General features: G+C 46.5%; 1 protein-coding gene across 1 annotated transcript in view; it reads left to right on the top strand.

Moving 5' to 3' along the window:
* Positions 1-17,216, top strand: part of marchf1 (membrane-associated ring finger (C3HC4) 1) — a gene marked incomplete at both ends in the record, with an annotated part of 55,906 nt that overhangs the window by 36,861 nt on the left and 1,829 nt on the right. Inside the window, 2 exons of the mRNA XM_084318303.1 lie at positions 8,296-8,476; positions 10,917-11,061. Of these exons, the coding sequence (XP_084174429.1) occupies positions 8,296-8,476; positions 10,917-11,061 (326 nt within the window). The remainder of the gene's footprint in view (positions 1-8,295; positions 8,477-10,916; positions 11,062-17,216) is intronic.

The following is a 17,216-nucleotide window of genomic DNA, read 5'->3' as shown; positions in this document are numbered from 1 at the left end:
TGTGTTGTCCATGTCAGGTCCTCTGAGATGTGGACCCCCAGGTACTTGAAGCTGCTCACCCTGTCCACGGTAGCCCCGTTTATCCTCAGTGGTGTGTGTGTCTCCTGCTGTCCTCTCCTATAATCCACGATCAGCTCCTTGGTTTTACCAATGTTCAGGAGCAGGCTGTTGTCCTGGCACCAGCGTTCCAGTACCTCACCTCCTCCCAGTAGGCCTTCTCGTCGTTGTCCGAGATCAGCCCCACCACCACGTGTCGTCCGCAAACTTCACTATGGAGCTGAACTTGGCCACACAGTCGTGTGTGTAGAGTGAGTACAGCAGGGGGCTCAGAACACAGCCCTGGGGGGACCCGATGCTCAGGGTGATGGTGTTGGAGGTCTGACCCCCCACCCTGACCGCCTGGGGTCTTTCACTCAGAAAGTCCAGTATCCAGGTGCTCAGAGCGGAGCTCAGACCCAGCTCGATCAGCTTGTCCACCAGTCTGGTGGGGACTATGGTGTTGAACGCTGAGCTGTAGCCTGCGAACACCAGCTACTAGGACAGAGAGGCTTCGGCTCAGCTTCTTCCCCCAGGCCATCAGAGCCTTGAACAATGAACAGTGAACACTGAACTCTCCACACACAAGCACACATTAGCACACACATGACACGCACGCTGTGCACGCTCGCACACTAGCAGCCACTTTAACATGAGAAAGCACTCACTCATGCTGCACACGCCCACACTTATGGCCACAAAGGAAAGGTCACTTTAAAAATAGTATAGTAACAGTGTATTGCACTAACAAGGGACCTAGCATGTCCTTCATGCTCTGTAAATAACTATGTACAAATACCGTGATGTCCCACTATGTTACCTGTTTATTGCACAATGTTGTTTATTGGATTCCATTATATGTTGTATTGCACATCGTTGCGGGCAAGACCACCCGCATTTCATTGTATACTTGTATGCCGTGACAAATAAAACTCTTGACTTGACTTGACTTGAATGAACAACAGTCTCACATAGCCCCCCTTCTGGCGGTCCAGGTGAGAGAGGGTGCTGTGCAGTACTTGGGAGACTGCATCATCAGTGGACCTGTTTGGCCTGTATGTAAATTGCATAGGGTCCATATCACTGGGGAGGGAGGCATAAATGTGATCCTTGACCAGCCTCTCGAAACATTTCATGGCCACAGAGGTGAGTGCCACCAGTCTGTAGTCATTGAGACATGTTGGGGAGGGTTTCTTCGGTACAGGGATGATGGTAGACATCTTGAAGCAGGCAGGGACCACTGACTCCGCCAGGGATTGATTAAATATGGCGGTGAACACAGGGGCTAGCTGGTTAGCACAGGACTTAAGTATGCGTCCTGTTATACCATCTGGGCCAGCAGCTTTTCTGGTTTTCACCTGCATAAATGCTCTTCTCACACTGTGTACCGACAACGAGAGAGCGTCCCCGCCCCCCGCGACCTCTAGTGGCTCGGGTGTGCATATTTTGTAATACAATATATATATCGAATTGAAGGCTTATTTGTTGCCTGTCGATAGCGGCAAAATCCGTTCAGCGGTTCTCGAGTTACATGCCGGTATTTGAGGCTTGTGCAAAGTACACGGTATTGCGCAAAATACCACTCCCGACTCTTGGGGCTCTAGTTCCGTCAATCATTTGGCGATCTCGAACATGATTGTGGAGGGTTGTAGCCAATGAGTGTGGCTTTCCAATGATACCCACATGGGGATGTATGAAACAACAAAAAACTAACAAGCGAAAACAGGAAGAGAAAAACAGCCGAATGAATTGAAGTCTATGAGAAAACTGAGTTTTTCTTTTGTACACAGTTTACCAAAATCACTCCTAATCACTCATTTCTGAATGGATCTTTATGAAATTTGGACATGTACTACATAAGGCTTCAGGGTATGGGTCCGTATGGATTTGTAAGCCATACCACCTTCTGGGGAAATACTACCTCTGGACTACTAACTAGTAACTACTACAGAAAAACTTGAGTAACAAGTTTTTCTACAACTCAAGTTCATACCTATGTTACTCTATTTCATTAGCACTAAAAATGAATTTTCTTTCTGGAATCAGAAACTCCAGAATATCATCTTTCAAAAGAGACCAGGTTCATGCATGTGCTATAAGTATAAAGTATGTTGTTTTGGTTTGCAAAGAAAGTATGCAGTCCTCAAAAACTAAAACTAAAATGGCCAATTTTGGGGGCGCAGGTTAACCGAAGACAAGTTTTCTCTAGGTCTTTGAAGATGTCGGGGAGACCTAGCTCGTCATGTAGCAGCTGAGGTAGGAGAGAAAACTTGAGAAAATGCAAGCCTTTTTACTTTCTCTCCTTTGACGTGCACCTTTCCAAAGATTATTATTAATATTTCCGTGGGTCAAAACGAAGAGACAGGGCAGTCCTACACGTAGTTTTTGATGGCAGTCCTATCGTTTTTGAAGGCGAGTAGCAGGTACCTAGATGAAGCGTGCTGTGTCAATGGAGCTCTCCATTCCCCGAACCAGACTGCAGACCTTTGGGGACAGAGCTTTCTGTGTGGCAGCTCCCACCCTCTGGAACTCCCTCCCCGTAGAACTCCGCAACACCCCAACTCTGGACTCATTAAAAAAAACTCCTCAAAACCCACTTCTTCAACTTGGCCTTTAACCCCTAATTTACCACTTTGTATGTTGTGTCTGTCCACTAAGTTTGTTACTTTTGTTTGTTTTTTTGTTTGTAAAGCGACCTTGGGTCTTTTGAAAGGCGCTATATAAAACTAAGTTATTATTATTATTATTATTATTATTAACTCATTGGCTCCCACGCTGTTTCCGGGATATGGCTATGCGCTGCCACGCATTAAACCAATGGAGTCTGTCACCTTGTTTGCAGGGCTATAACTATATTCTATATTATAGCTATGGATGCAATACTATGGCCCATTTGACATTGAGTATCTATCGTTCAATATGTGAAAAAGAAAAAAAAATTCCATCCATACATTCCCATTTTATACCAAGGTAAATATAAGTATGGTTTTAGAGCGGTCTATGGTAATTCCTGGGAAGCTAGTAATAGCCCACGATGTGTATTATACTATATCCATTGGCATTTCGTCCCTACACACACTAGAATAAAAAATTCAAATGCATATGATCGGTATTATGTTCCATCATGAATGCATGAAAGGGGGGGGGGTCGTTTCTGATGAATTGATTGTCAATAACAGCATTTGTTAGTACAACAACATACGCTGATCAGGGCGATGGCTATGAAAACAAGGCACAATCAAGCTGAAATTGACGTTAAATTGCTCTTACCTGTGGCCGGTGGGATTCCAAAAAGAATATTCCAATTATTTGATTGCCATCTGGTAGATCGTATGTCCATTTGGCCCACAACATAACCCACCACAGCATAATGAATCGGTGGTCCCGAAAACGATTCTATGCGATCGGGTGAAGCCCTAGGTTCAGGTTAGTAGAAAAGAGCGCCCGGAGGTATTTCATCGATGCACAGCCCAATACACAAGGTGTCAAATGGTGCTCGATACCGCGGCCTGGTAGGATGCAGCCGGTATTGCACTTTAGCGATCTCAGACTCAGCCCCATGATATCACCAGGCTCCCTGGATGGATAATGAATGGAAATATCGAATAAAAGAAACAACGATCAAATAACGTATATATACGTGGTTGGCATTCAACGGTTGTCAGACAAACATATATAAGCGTTGTCGGCGTCCAATGAATTAACATACGCGATTTTTTTGCCGGATAACAAGATTAATATCTGTATAATAAAAATCAGTGTCCATCTCCTTATCCATGCTTTCCCAAATTCATATTCGGATTCAGGATAATCCCTAATCTGTGGTGTGTGCTACACATGTATGCACCCTTATGTGAGCTTGCAAACATATCTCCATATGTCTCTTGTTATGCTCAATACATTAAGCAAAAGAGTGCAGCTTGAAGTTTACATTTCTTGTTTTGGTTTGATGTGTGTGAGTTTAGTAACTCATTATACTGTGAATTTCTCCAGACCTCTCTTGGGAGAGCCTGAGTTGTGGCCAGCAATAGCAACCTATCCCCACTCAACCGCAACCCACACATCAGACCAAGACAAAGAATGTAAACAAAGTGCAATACCAAGCAGGGTTATTTTGCATAAAGGTTGCTGTACGTGGGACTACCTTGGGAAGACATGTCTCACAATGTCCATATTATTCTTGTGTCACAGATCTTTGGGCAAATGTGGCCCATGTGCATGTAAGAAAAGCTAAGGCTGCAAGAGGCCTCTAGAACGAGACAACACTATCACTATGAATTGAAAATGGGGGACCCTGATGTAAACAAGACAAACTTCTTTCTCTGGTCTGCATCCCCTTAACACTTTGAGTGCCAGCCACGGCATAATTCGTTATTTCATGCCAACCGTTGAGTGCCAGAAACGAGATATGCCGTTTTTTAATCGTTATTTTTTTTATTAGCGATTTCCATTCATATTTCATCAATCTAGCCTCACGTTACCACTGGCACTCTCTCTGAGCTCGAATTGGGAACATACCGCCCCCTATCGTCTCTCCGGATGGTACTGCACCCCATTGGATTAGACTGAATGAAACGCATGGGAAAAAAAGAGTCCGGATTCCACATTTTACTTGTCAGGCAAGTAACCGAAGATGATCCCAGTCATTGCCCACCATCAGAACAGCGTGGAATATATGTTTCCAGTACCAAGCGTTGGATCAATAAACGCGATCGATATTTGGAATGGCGATCAGGAATTGGAATAATCTTTATGGAGAACATCTGATCTGAGGTAAGGAATCTATTTTACCAGTATTGGGATAATAAGAGCTGTTTTCACCAATATATTAACGTGTCCCATATGTGTGTGTGTGGCTGTGAGTGTGTGTAGCTGATCAGGAAATAAGATAATCGATTTTTCAGCCCGCTTCTATAGCGTGCATAAGTACACATATACTATCGATAATCTAGCGTTTATTTGAAACCTATTCATAAATAGGCCGAAAAATTACAACGTGTTTGTGTATTACAGTAAAGCGCGATTCCTGCAGAATCTTTTTTTTTCTGAAAGTTTAAAAAAAACTAGCGTTTTTCAAAATGGTATAAAACGGAAATGAACCAATTAAAAAACAATCAGTTTCGACAATGTTGACTGCAAACAAGTCATTGATAAGCGACGGTCGTATTAGACACATAGCCATAATAGTTTATGCGTTCACAAATGCGAGTGCTCTGTCATTGAATAGAGCGTCGGCACTCAACAGGGTAAATAGGACACGGAGGCTGGCACGGAAAGTGTTAACAATTGTGTGTATTGAGCCGTACTGTATTGTACCCATTCTGCAATCTGTTAAATAAAGTTTTCATTCATTCATTCATTCATGCACAGCATGACTCTTCAAACCTGAAGCTATAGACTCATGGCTCCACAGGTAGTATGGCGGTCTGACATCCAGCCAGACTGTGTAGTAGTTCCAGATTCCACTACAGCTGTTGAGTTGAATTCACCTCCATCACGTCTGTCTCATGTTCACAACTCTTGTTTTTCCATGTCTCCATCTCTGTGTGTCTGTATGTGTGTTCACTATCGTATGTACGTGCGCCAAGTTCCGACCAGCTGGCTGGCTTGAAGGAGGATGCGTCCGAGGGGACGGCTCACAGCAAGCTGGCTGGCTTGGAGGAGGATGCATCCGAGGGGACGGCTCACAGCAAGCTGGCTGGCTTGGAGGAGGATGTGTCTGAGGGGACGGCCCACAGCAAGCTGGCTGGCTTGGAGGAAGATGCATCCGAGGGGACGGCTCACAGCAAGCTGGCTGGCTTGGAGGAGGATGCATCCGAGGGGACGGCTCACAGCAAGCTGGCTGGCTTGGAGGAGGATGCATCCGAGGGGACGGCTCACAGCACCACGGCCGTGATGGCCATCGACAGCACGACGTTGGGCTCCTCCGCCCAGAGTCAGAAGAAGCAGGTGAAACGCAGACACCGCCGGAAGAGGGAGAGCGATTGCGACACCAACTCCAAACAGGACCCGACCGACCGGAGTGACCGCAGCCCGAGCTCCGACCGCAGCGAGAGGGGAGAGATGCGTGAGCGGTCCTCCAGGACCCGCGGGGAGGTGCCACCGCGCACCCGGAGCTCTGTTCCCCCACACTCTAATTCCTCGTCCGAGGGTGAGGGGCGGCGCGAGGCCCGTAGTTGGAGCAAAGAGAAGGCCAAGAGAGGGAGGTGCCACAGGGGGAGCAGCCGGGATGTAGGGGATGACAGCCAGGGTAAAGGTGGGGATGACAACGGAGAGGCCATGGAGCTCCAGTCCATGGGTTCAGATGAGGGGAAGGAGGACCAGGCGCGGCCGGAGAGCAAGGGAAGCCTGAAGAAGCGGAGCAGAGGCTCGGGGAAGAGAGAGGGGCGCGGCCCGCAGAAAGATGAGGAGCAGAAGTCCCAGGGGGACAAGTCACCCCGTCCGGCAGAGGAAGGGGAGGAGCTTATCACTAAGAGCTACCAGGAGAAAGGTTCAGGGGGCGGGGACATGTCTGTGCCCACACCAAAGAGACACTGTGGGGTTAATGGAGGTATGGTACGCCCCTGCTCTGAAGACTCTGAGCTGGAGGTCTGCAGGTCAGTGTGTGTGTGTTTATCTCCTCCATGGCTGTTTCACCTGACCTGTGTGTGCGTGTGTGTGTGTGTGTGTGTGTGTGTGTGTGTGTGTGTGTGTGTGTGTGTGTGTGTGTGTGTGTGTGTGTGTGTGTGTGTGTGTGTGTGTGTGTGTGTGTGTGTGTGTGTGCCTGCTGGTCTCTGACAAGAACAAGTTACAGGTTGAAAAAACCCTCAGCTCGGAACTAGGCAAAATCTGCTTATGGCTCGCTGATAACAAACTATCATTACACATTGCAAAACAGAGTCCATTCTCTTCGGTTCAAATAACAAACTCAGCAAGACCGACGGCTTCTCAGTTACAGTGGGTGACAATATTGTCACAAGGAAAGATGAAATTACCTACCTGGGCTCCATCCTAGAGGCTAATCTTTCCTGTGACAAAATGGCATCCAATGTAATAAAAAAAAGTCAACCAACGAACTCGATTCTTATACCGGATCTCCTCTCTGGTAAATAAGAACACCCTGAAGACTCTGGCAGGAGCACTCATACAAGGGTACTACGACTATGCTTGCACCTCATGGTACCAAAGCACCTCAAAGGCGCTAAAAACAAAATTACAAACATCTCAAAACAAACTGGTCAGACTACTGCTTGACCTTACTCCTAGAACCCACCTCACCCCTGCCCACTTTGACAACCTAGGATGGCTTAGAGTAGACGACAGAGTACAGCAACTTGCAATGGGCCTGGTCTACAAGATACACTACACGACCAAGGTACCCATGTACATGTCAAAATACTTCCCAAAGGTCAGTGAATACCACGATCACAACACCAGAGGGAGCTCCACAAATCATGTTAAACCCAGATTCGGCTCAAACAAGGGACTAAACACGTTTTGCAATTATGCCACATCAATGTGGAACGCCCTACCCAAAGCTGTAAAGGAATGTGAATCACTACCCACTTTCAAAAACACTCTCAACGAACACCTATGGGAGACTGCAATTCGAAACTGGCCCATGTAAATGTCCTAACCCAACCCCCTCCAATGTACAGTAAATGACCAAGTATGGTTGTCAATATTCCAATGTACAATTGCTTGTACAGTGGTACAGTGTTCCCCCCCGCCCCTCCTGCCCAACCCCCCCCCCCCCCCCCCCCCATCCACCGAACCACCTCCAATGTACAGCCCCCCCCCCCACCCCCACCTACCAAACCTCCCCCAATGTACAGTTTTTACGTCAAGTGTATATACTCTTTTCTGGACTATTTTTGTATCACAAACAGTACTGTATTTGCAAATCTGGTATGTCATAAATGTATAGATGTAGCAGTACTGTATATCTGTATGTCATGTATGTCATATATGTCCTGATGAATTGAAAATGGGGGACCCTGATGTAAACAAGACGAAAGTCTTTCTCTGGTCTGCATCCCCTTAACAATTGTGTGTATTGAGCTGTACTGTACTGTACCCATTCTGCAATCTGTTAATACAGTTTTCAATCAATTCAATCAATCAATCAATCAATGGATGTGTGTCTTCTCTCTGTGTGTGTGTGTGTGTGTGTGTGTGTGTGTGTGTGTGTGTGTGTGTGTGTGTGTGTGTGTGTGTGCGTGTGTGCGTGCGTGCGTGCGTGCGTGCGTGCGTGCGTGCGTGCGTGCGTGTGTGTGATAGGATCTGCCATTGTGAGGGGGATGAGGAGTTTGTGTTGATCACTCCGTGTCGCTGCACCGGTAGCCTGACGTTTGTTCACCAGTCCTGCCTCAACCAGTGGATCAAGTCCTCAGACACCCGCTGCTGTGAACTCTGCAAGTTTGATTTCATCATGGAGGCACATCTCAAACCTTTACGCAAGGTACACACACAAAGACAACTTAGTTGATTGCTTGATCAATTGAGTGATTGATCTGATTAAGTTACTGATTGGTTAGTTGATCGATTGATTGATTATTTGGTTGGTTGATTGGTGGTTGATTGGTTGATTGATTTGAGAACTCTCAGGATAACTCAGTACAGTCACGTGACTTCCAGTGTGGTTGGAAGTAGAACTTATTAGCATTGGTTTGCAATTTTTGTGGAAGTTGGAACCAACGCCATATCTAAAAGAAATCACAGCACTGTCCAAACTGTTTCACAACATACAGTAATTGTATAAATAACAGGATTTATTTATACGTGTTTTTTCATGTGGACTTTGGTGCAACTGTTTTATTTGTTGTTTTTTGGACTGAATCGTTTGTGGAGAAATAAGATAGGCTTCTTAAAATGGGTGGAGTACACATAACCTAGATATCATATGACACTATCATAACCTTGCTATCATATGACACTATTATAACCTAGATATCGTATGACACTATCATACCATATGACCATAAGACATCTTGAAGCAGGCAGGGACCACTGACTCCGCCAGGGATTGATTAAATATGGCGGTGAACACCAGGAAGGCTGCTGGCCCAGATGGCATAACAGGACGCATACTCAAGTCCTGTGCCAACCAGCTGGCCCCAGTGTTCACCGCCATATTTAATCAATCCCTGGCGGAGTCAGTGGTCCCTGCCTGCTTCAAGATGTCTACCATCATCCCTGTACCGAAGAAACCCTCCCCAACATGTCCAAATGACTACAGACCGGTGGCACTCACCTCTGTGGTCATGAAATGTTTCGAGAGGCTGGTCAAGGACCACATTTGTGCCTCCCTCCCCAGTGATATGGACCCTATGCAATTTGCATACAGGACAAACAGGTCCACCGACGACGCGGTCTCCCAGGTACTGCACAGCACCCTCTCGCACCTTGACCGTCAGAAGGGGGGCTATGTGAGACTGTTGTTCATTGACTACAGCTCAGCGTTCAACACCATAGTCCCCACCAGACTGGTGGACAAGCTGATCGAGCTAGGTCTGAGCTCCGCCCTGAGCGCCTGGGTACTGGACTTTCTGAGCGAAAGACCCCAGGCGGTCAGGGTGGGGGGTCAGACCTCAAACACCATCACCCTGAGCATCGGGTCCCCCCAGGGCTGTGTTCTGAGCCCCCTGCTGTACTCACTCTACACACACGATTGTGTGGCCAAGTTCAGCTCCAACTCCATAGTGAAGTTCGCAGACGACACAGTGGTGGTGGGGCTGATCTCGGACAACGACGAGAAGGCCTACCGGGAGGAGGTTGAGGTACTGGAACGCTGGTGCCAGGACAACAGCCTGCTCCTGAACATTGGTAAAACCAAGGAGCTGATCGTGGATTATAGGAGAGGACAGCAGGAGACGCACACACCACTGATGATTAACGGGGCTACCGTGGACAGGGTGAGCAGCTTTAAGTACCTGGGGGTCCACATCTCAGAGGACCTGACATGGTCAACACACATAGACACAGTAGTAAAGAAGGCGAAACAGTGCCTCTACCACCTGAGACAGTTAAGGAAGTTCAGAGTATCGGGGAAGATACTCCAGTCCTTCTACTCAGGAGCTGTAGAGAGCATCCTGACCGGAAACATCACTGCCTGGTATGGAAACAGCACGGCACAGGACAAGAAGGCCCTACAGAGAGTGGTGCGCTCAGCCGAGCGTACCACGGGTATTGCACTACCCCCCCTGCAGGTTCTATACAACAAGAGGTGCAAATCCAGAGCCTGCAGGATAATGAAAGACCCTCACCACCCCAATAACAGCCTGTTTCAGCTGCTGAGGTCAGGCAGACGCCTGCGAACCACAGCTACTATGACAGAGCGGCTTAGGCTCAGCTTCTTCCCCCAGGCCATCAGAGCCATGAACAATGAACATTGAGTGCTCAGAACATTGAACTATCCACACACAAGCACACGACACGCACGCTGTGCACGCTCACACACGAGCAGCCACTTAACACTTTAACATGAGCGGGCACACACTCATGTCGCACACACGCACACTTATGGCCAAAGGAAAGGACACTTTAAATTAGAATAACAGGAACAGTGTATTGCACTACCAAAGCTAACTAGCATGTCCCATATGCTCTGTAAATAACTATGTACAGATACCGAGATGTCACTCCATGTTACCTGTTACCTGTTTACTGCACAATGTTGTTTTTTCATTTTTTGATTCTATTATATGTTGTACCACTGTATTGCACATCGTTGCGGGCAAGACCACCCGCATTTCATTGTATACCTGTATGCCGTGACAATTAAAACTCTTGACTTGACTTGACTTGACTTGACCCCCTCCATCCCCCCCCCTCTCTCTCTCTCTCTCTCTCTCTCTCTCTCTCTCTCTCTCTCTCTCTCTCTCTCTCTCTCTGTCCTCCAGTGGGAGAGGTTACAGATGTCACAAGGCGAGCGGAGGAAGATCTTTGGCTCAGTGTTCTTCCACCTCATAGCGATAGCATGTGTGCTGTGGTCAGTCTTCCTCCTGGTGACCAGAACTTTAGAGGAGATCAGAATTGGCAGGACCGGTCAGTGTTACCCCACTACCCCACACATACACACACCTTGTTATCTTAGTCGAGGGGATAACCACAACAATTGTGCATTTTATGAGAAAATAATGACATCATAGTTAGTGCATACACAATGCAGAATAGTGCCATTTACAATGAGGTTTATTTTTTGATGTGGAGGGAAGTCAGATTTGACCTCTGATGTGCTGCTTGGTGTGTTGCTTGACTGCTGCTTGAGTGCTGCTTGATGTGTTGCTTGACTGCTGTTTGGTGTGTTGCTTGACTGCTGTTTGGTGTGTTGCTTGATGTGTTACTTGACTGCTGTTTGATGTGTTGCTTGATGTGTTGCTTGACTGCTGCTTGATGTGTTGCTTGACTGCTGCTTGATGTGTTGCTTGACTGCTGTTTGATGTGCTGCTTGAGTGCTGTCTGTGTTGGAGTAATCTCCTCTAGAGCTGTTTCCTGACATCATTATATTCCGTGCTTTCACTGGTTCAGTCGTACATTAGCACCACAAAATCGCTCTAGCAATAACTAATACATAAAATCAAATCACATGTATTTGTATAGGCCAAAATCACATGTATTTGCCCCCATGGGCTTTACAGGTGAAGACGAAACATCACAATAGATCCAGAACAAAAACCACCATAAAATCCATAATGCAACACCCACAGACTTTCCCCAATGAAGATGAGGAACGACTCACTAAAACTAGCAATAGGAAACCTGGTGGAGAGAAACCTCAGATGGGAAATTCAAAGGGGTTTGAATCAGGGGATCCCCCATCAACAGACATGGGAGCAATAAGCAGACATGGGAGCAATAAACAGACATGGGAGCAATAAGCAGACATGGGAGCAATAAACAGACATCCTAACTGAACTAACCAGACTAAGCTAAGGGTCTATCCCCGACCAGGTGAGGTCAGTGTAGGCTGAAGGAGAGAGAGAAAAGATGGGTCTTGAGCGAGGATTTAAAAACTTCGACAGAGCAGGTGCCCCTGACGACGGCAGGGAATTTATTCCACTGGTAAGAAGTGCAGTAGGCAAAGGCTCTGTGGCCAGCGGATTTCTTTTTTACCCTAGGAATCGATAGGAGCCACGCATTTTGTGAACGAAGAACACAATGTTGTTAAATTAAACATGTTGTAAGTGAGGAGCAACACTTTAAAGTCACATCTGGCCTGCATGGGAAGCCAGTGTAGGGAGAGAATGGGTGTGATATGATCACATTTTCTAGTTTTAATTAGTATCTGTGCAGCCGCATTTTGCACAAGTTGAAGATTTTTCAGGCTTGAGTTAGGTAGGCCTGAAAAAAACACATTACAGTAATCTAGTCGTGATGAGACAAATGCATCAATTAGGGTTAAAATAGGGCGGATTTTTGCAATATTACGGAGATGGAAGAAGGCAATTTTGGTAAAAAAAATTATATGTGCATTAAATGAGAGGGATGGTATCAAAAATGGCTCTTTGACTCAAATTACATTTGAGAGAGATGTCCTCAAACAGGCCTCTCTGATTTGGGGGGCCAACGACTATCCAAGTTTTAATGGCAAGCAGGCAAGCCTCAATAATTAGTAGTTGGAAGGAATCCTTGGGCTTAATAGGTAAGTATAATTGGGTGATCCTTCACATACATATGAGTTAATTGAAAGCATTGTTCACCTCTGGGAAAGACTTCAAAGTATGACTCAGCAAGAGAGCAGAGTCATCTGTTGCATTCATTTCCTTGCCCTCTGCGAGAGGAAGATGAACAGCTTTGCGTGACAGTTTTTGGTTTTGTTCTCATCGCATTGAAGGAAGTCCTTCCATTTATTTGGCATCACAGTAGAAGGAGCCACCCTTTTCCTGGTGCCCTTTCCCCCTTTTCTGTCTGGTTGAGGCTTTCAGGCTGGTAGGTAGGTATACAAATACATCCCAGACAAGGTTGATGCTGCTGCTTTTCACAAGTTGAGCAGAGATGTATGGTGCAGACACTATTGAGATATTATTGATGTTCCAGGTTTGAGCACCATCGATAATTGTTGCATCAGCCATAGGCACCCTATTATTTTAGAGCAGATCTGATTCTGATTCCAAGCAGCGAAGTAAACCTGCTTTAACCCCAATACAAATTTTGCCTTCATGTAGAAGGGTGGATTATCCCTACTTTATGAGAGTAGATGTACACTGTCACCAGGTAGTGGGAACTGTAGTGTAGGGGTATTAGAATTGGGATTTAGCAAAGGGAGCGGATGGGGCCTAGGGTTTACTAACCTAGGGGTGCTGCGCTGGTCCTTCTTGCCCTCCAGGGCGACTTACAGTAATTCCCCAAACACCCACACTTCCCCTAATACTTCCCACACCCTCCCACACCCGTTGGCAGTAGTGATAGATGATATAATTTCTCCCCAAAGCAGTACATTTCCTTGTTGACGAACGGAGACCTGTCCAGAACACCTGCCCCAATGATACATAGGCCGTGGATAAGAAGGGGTTAACCAGTAATGTACATTAATCGAAATGAAGGGGTTAAACAATAATGCACATTAATGGACACGCACACAGTGATCCCATTTGTACGCCTCTCCTTCTATATAAGTTAGCATGCAATCAATACAAGGCACAATGCATGGCACTTAGATCTTACACGTGTAGAAGGGTTAATATACTTTTCACTCGTCCGCAGGGAGAGAGAGAGAGGGTACTGGCGAGCTCCGCGAGCTACTCAATGGGAATGATTATTATTATACACACGTGCGGTCTGCACAACTTAACCACACAACACATGTAACCAGAAAATACAGTGGGCCCACAGTTGAAACAAAAAGCCTATCTAAGCTGGCATTACACAATGAATGAATGAATGAAAACTTTATTTAACAGATTGCAGAATGGGTACAATACAGTACGGCTCAATACATACAATTGTTAAGGGGATGCAGACCTGAGAAAGACGTTTGTCTTGTTTCCATCAGGGTCCCCCATTTTCAATTCATATAGACATTTATGACATACATAACATACATGACATTTATGGCATAGGGACATATAGGTATTTAGTACTGATACATTTGTGACATAGGCGGTATTCAAATATACAGTACTGTTACCCCTAGATCCTGACAGAGTATATACATATGATGGGGAGGGGACTGTACATTAGGAGGGGGTGGGTGGGTGGGAGGGGAATATACATACGGCGGGGAGGGAATATATACATGCGGTGGGGAGGAGACTGTCTATTAGGAGGTGGTGGGGGTTTTGGGCATTTACGGTGGCCAGTTTCGAATTGCAGCCTCCCGTAGGTGCTCTTTAAGGGCGGTTTTGAATGTGGGCAGGGATTCACATTCCTTTACAGCTTTGGGTAGGGCGTTCCACATTGTTGTGGCATAATTGCGAAACGTGTTTAGTCCCTTGTTTGAGCCGAATCTGGGTTTAACATGATTTGTTGAGCTTCCTCTGGTGTAGTGGTTGTGGTATTCACTGACCTTTGGGAAGTATTTTGACATGTACATGGGCACCCCGGTCGTATAGTGTATCTTGTAGACCAGGCCCATTGCAAGTTGCTGTACTCTGTCGTCTACTCTAAGCCATCCTAGGTTGGCAAAGTGGGCAGGGGTGAGGTGGGTTCTGGGGTTCAGGTCAAGTAGTAGTCTGACCAGTTTGTTTTGTGATGTTTGTAATTTTGTTTTAAGCGCCTTTGAGGTGCTTTGGTACCATGAGGTGCACGCATAGTCATAGTACCCTTGAATGAGTGCTCCTGCCAGAGTCCTCAGGGTATTCTTGTTTACCAGAGAGGAGATCCGGTACAAGAATCTAGTTCGTTGGTTGACTTTTTTTATTACATTGGATGCCATTTTGTCACAGGAAAGATTTGCCTCTAGGATGGAACCCAGGTAGGTAATTTCGTCTTTCCTTGTGACAATATTGTCACCCACTGTAACTGAGAAGCCGTCGGTCTTGCTGAGTTTGTTATTTGAACCGAAGAGAATGGACTCTGTTTTGCCCATGTGTAATGATAGTTTGTTATCAGCGAGCCATATGCAGATTTTGCCTAGTTCCGTGCTGAGGGTTTTTTCAACCTGCAATTTGTTCTTGTCAGAGACCAGCAGGGCTGAGTCGTCCGCAAACAGGAACAAGTTGCAGTCACAGGCTGACGACATGTCATTTGCATAAATTAGGAAGAGTAGCGGTCCTAGTATGCTTCCTTGTGGAACACCACAGCTCACTGTGAGGGGGGGGGATAGAGTACCGTTTACCTCTACCATCTGTTCTCTCCCCTCCAGGTAGGATTGCATCCAGCTCACTGATAGGCTATCAAAACCAATTGCTTTTAGCTTGTCCATTAGAATGGAGTGATTGACAGTGTCGAAGGCCTTTTGTAGGTCCAGCATGACCATGCTGCAGTATTTGCCAGCGTCCACCTCTTGTTTGATGTGGTCGTTCAAATAGAGGAGGCATGTGTCAGTGGAGTGGGACGTTCTGAAGCCAGATTGGAATTCGTAGATTAGGTTTTTTTCCGCCAGGTACTTTTCGACCTGTTCGTAGACTATTTTCTCCATGACTTTCGAGATGGAGGTAAGAATAGAAACAGGGCGGTAGTTGCCTGGGTCTAATTTGCTGCCCTTTTTGTGTAGAGGGGTCACTCTCGCAATTTTGAAGTCCTTGGGGACGTGCCCCTGTTTTATAGAGAGGTTTATTATGTGTGTGATGACTGGGGTGATGGCGGCTGCTGCGTCTCTGAGGAATTTGGAGGGGATGTTGTCATGGCCAGTGGCCTTGTTAGGTTGGAGGGCGCTCAATTTTTTGAGTACCTCATCGGTTGTTACCATTTCAAGTTTGAAGTTGTCTTTGTGGACCCCTAGGTTTTTGTAGTATGCTACTATGTGTTCTACCCCATAATGCCCTGAGTGGGAGGGTAGTTTGTTTACCAGTGTTGTGGCTATGTTTGTGAAGAAGATGTTTAAGTAATTGGCTACATCCAGCTTGTCTGTGATGAGCGTGTTGTCCGTCTTTATGTTTATGTTTGAGAATCTGGTTTTAAGTTTTTTACTGCAGCCTAGTTGATTATTGAGTAATTTCCAAAGTTCGCGGGGTTTGTTTTTGTTTTCCTCAGTTTTGTCGTTGATGAAATTTCTTTTTGCGGTTCTGATCATGGTGTTTACGTCATTTCTTAGTCTGTTTCTTTGGATTTTTTGTTCAACCACGTGGGCTTGGAGTTCACTGTTTGAGCTTTTGGAAAGCTTTGTCTGACTTTTATGAAGTTCAGAGCATTTTTTGTCTCTGGTTTTCATAGCGGCCAGTATTTCAGTGTGCATCCATGCCTCAGCGCGATTTTTAACCCTGGTGGTTCTTATCGGTGCCATGTTGTTGAGTATTGCTGTGAATTTGGTTTTGAATCCAAGCCATGTTTCTTCAACCTGTGTACCACTGAGCTCATCTGACCAGTCCAAGCTCCCCAGTTCTAGGTTAAAGGCCTCTCTAGAGTAAGTTTTGAGGTCTCTAGATGTGACTGTTTTGTGACAGCCGTCACAACAAAACAACAAACGTCGGGGCGCCCCTAGTCACTGGTGCACGTGCCAGTTCAATGTATCTATTCTCTTCGCCCTTAGAGGGCACGCTCTCGAAAAGGAGAATGTTCACCGATAAAGTCCCAGCGCTCGGAGCGCTAACAGTACCTGGCTTGAGTGTACCAACCGAGTGCTGGCCTGCTCCCGCAACGAATGTCCATGCCGCGAGATGGCCGTCGAACGGTCCCGTGGTTGTCACCTGTGATAGCAAGGGGCTGGCTGGGCTGACGTTTAGGCAGGCGAAAGCTGGACTGGCTGTCGGCTAGTAGAATGCTGGAGGCGGGTGCGGTCCGGCGACGTCTGTTGTGGGGTCCGCTGCGGGGCTGGGAGACGGTGGGTCGACGTGCAAGCTAACTGTGCTACTAGGCCTATACTTGAAGCTAAGCTTTGGGTCAGTGCGACCCCCTAGCCTTCCGCCTATACTTTACTAAACGCAGCGCGTGCAATATCCACAGCACACTCCGGCAGTAGAACGTCTTCTTCTTGGTTCAAACGTACCCTAAGCACTATACTGGGAAGCTAAACTGTCGCATACGACGTTTTACTATCCCGCACCGTGGCGGGAGTCGTATTTCGCGTGTCTTTAGTATCAGGAGCTCCTGCTCCATACGTC

The sequence above is a fragment of the Notolepis coatsorum genome, assembly GCF_963971535.1.
Source record: "Notolepis coatsorum genome assembly, chromosome: 7".
Lineage (NCBI taxonomy): Eukaryota > Metazoa > Chordata > Actinopteri > Aulopiformes > Paralepididae > Notolepis > Notolepis coatsorum.
Note: the sequence above shows the minus strand (reverse complement) of the source record. Positions and strands in the feature narration are given on the sequence as shown.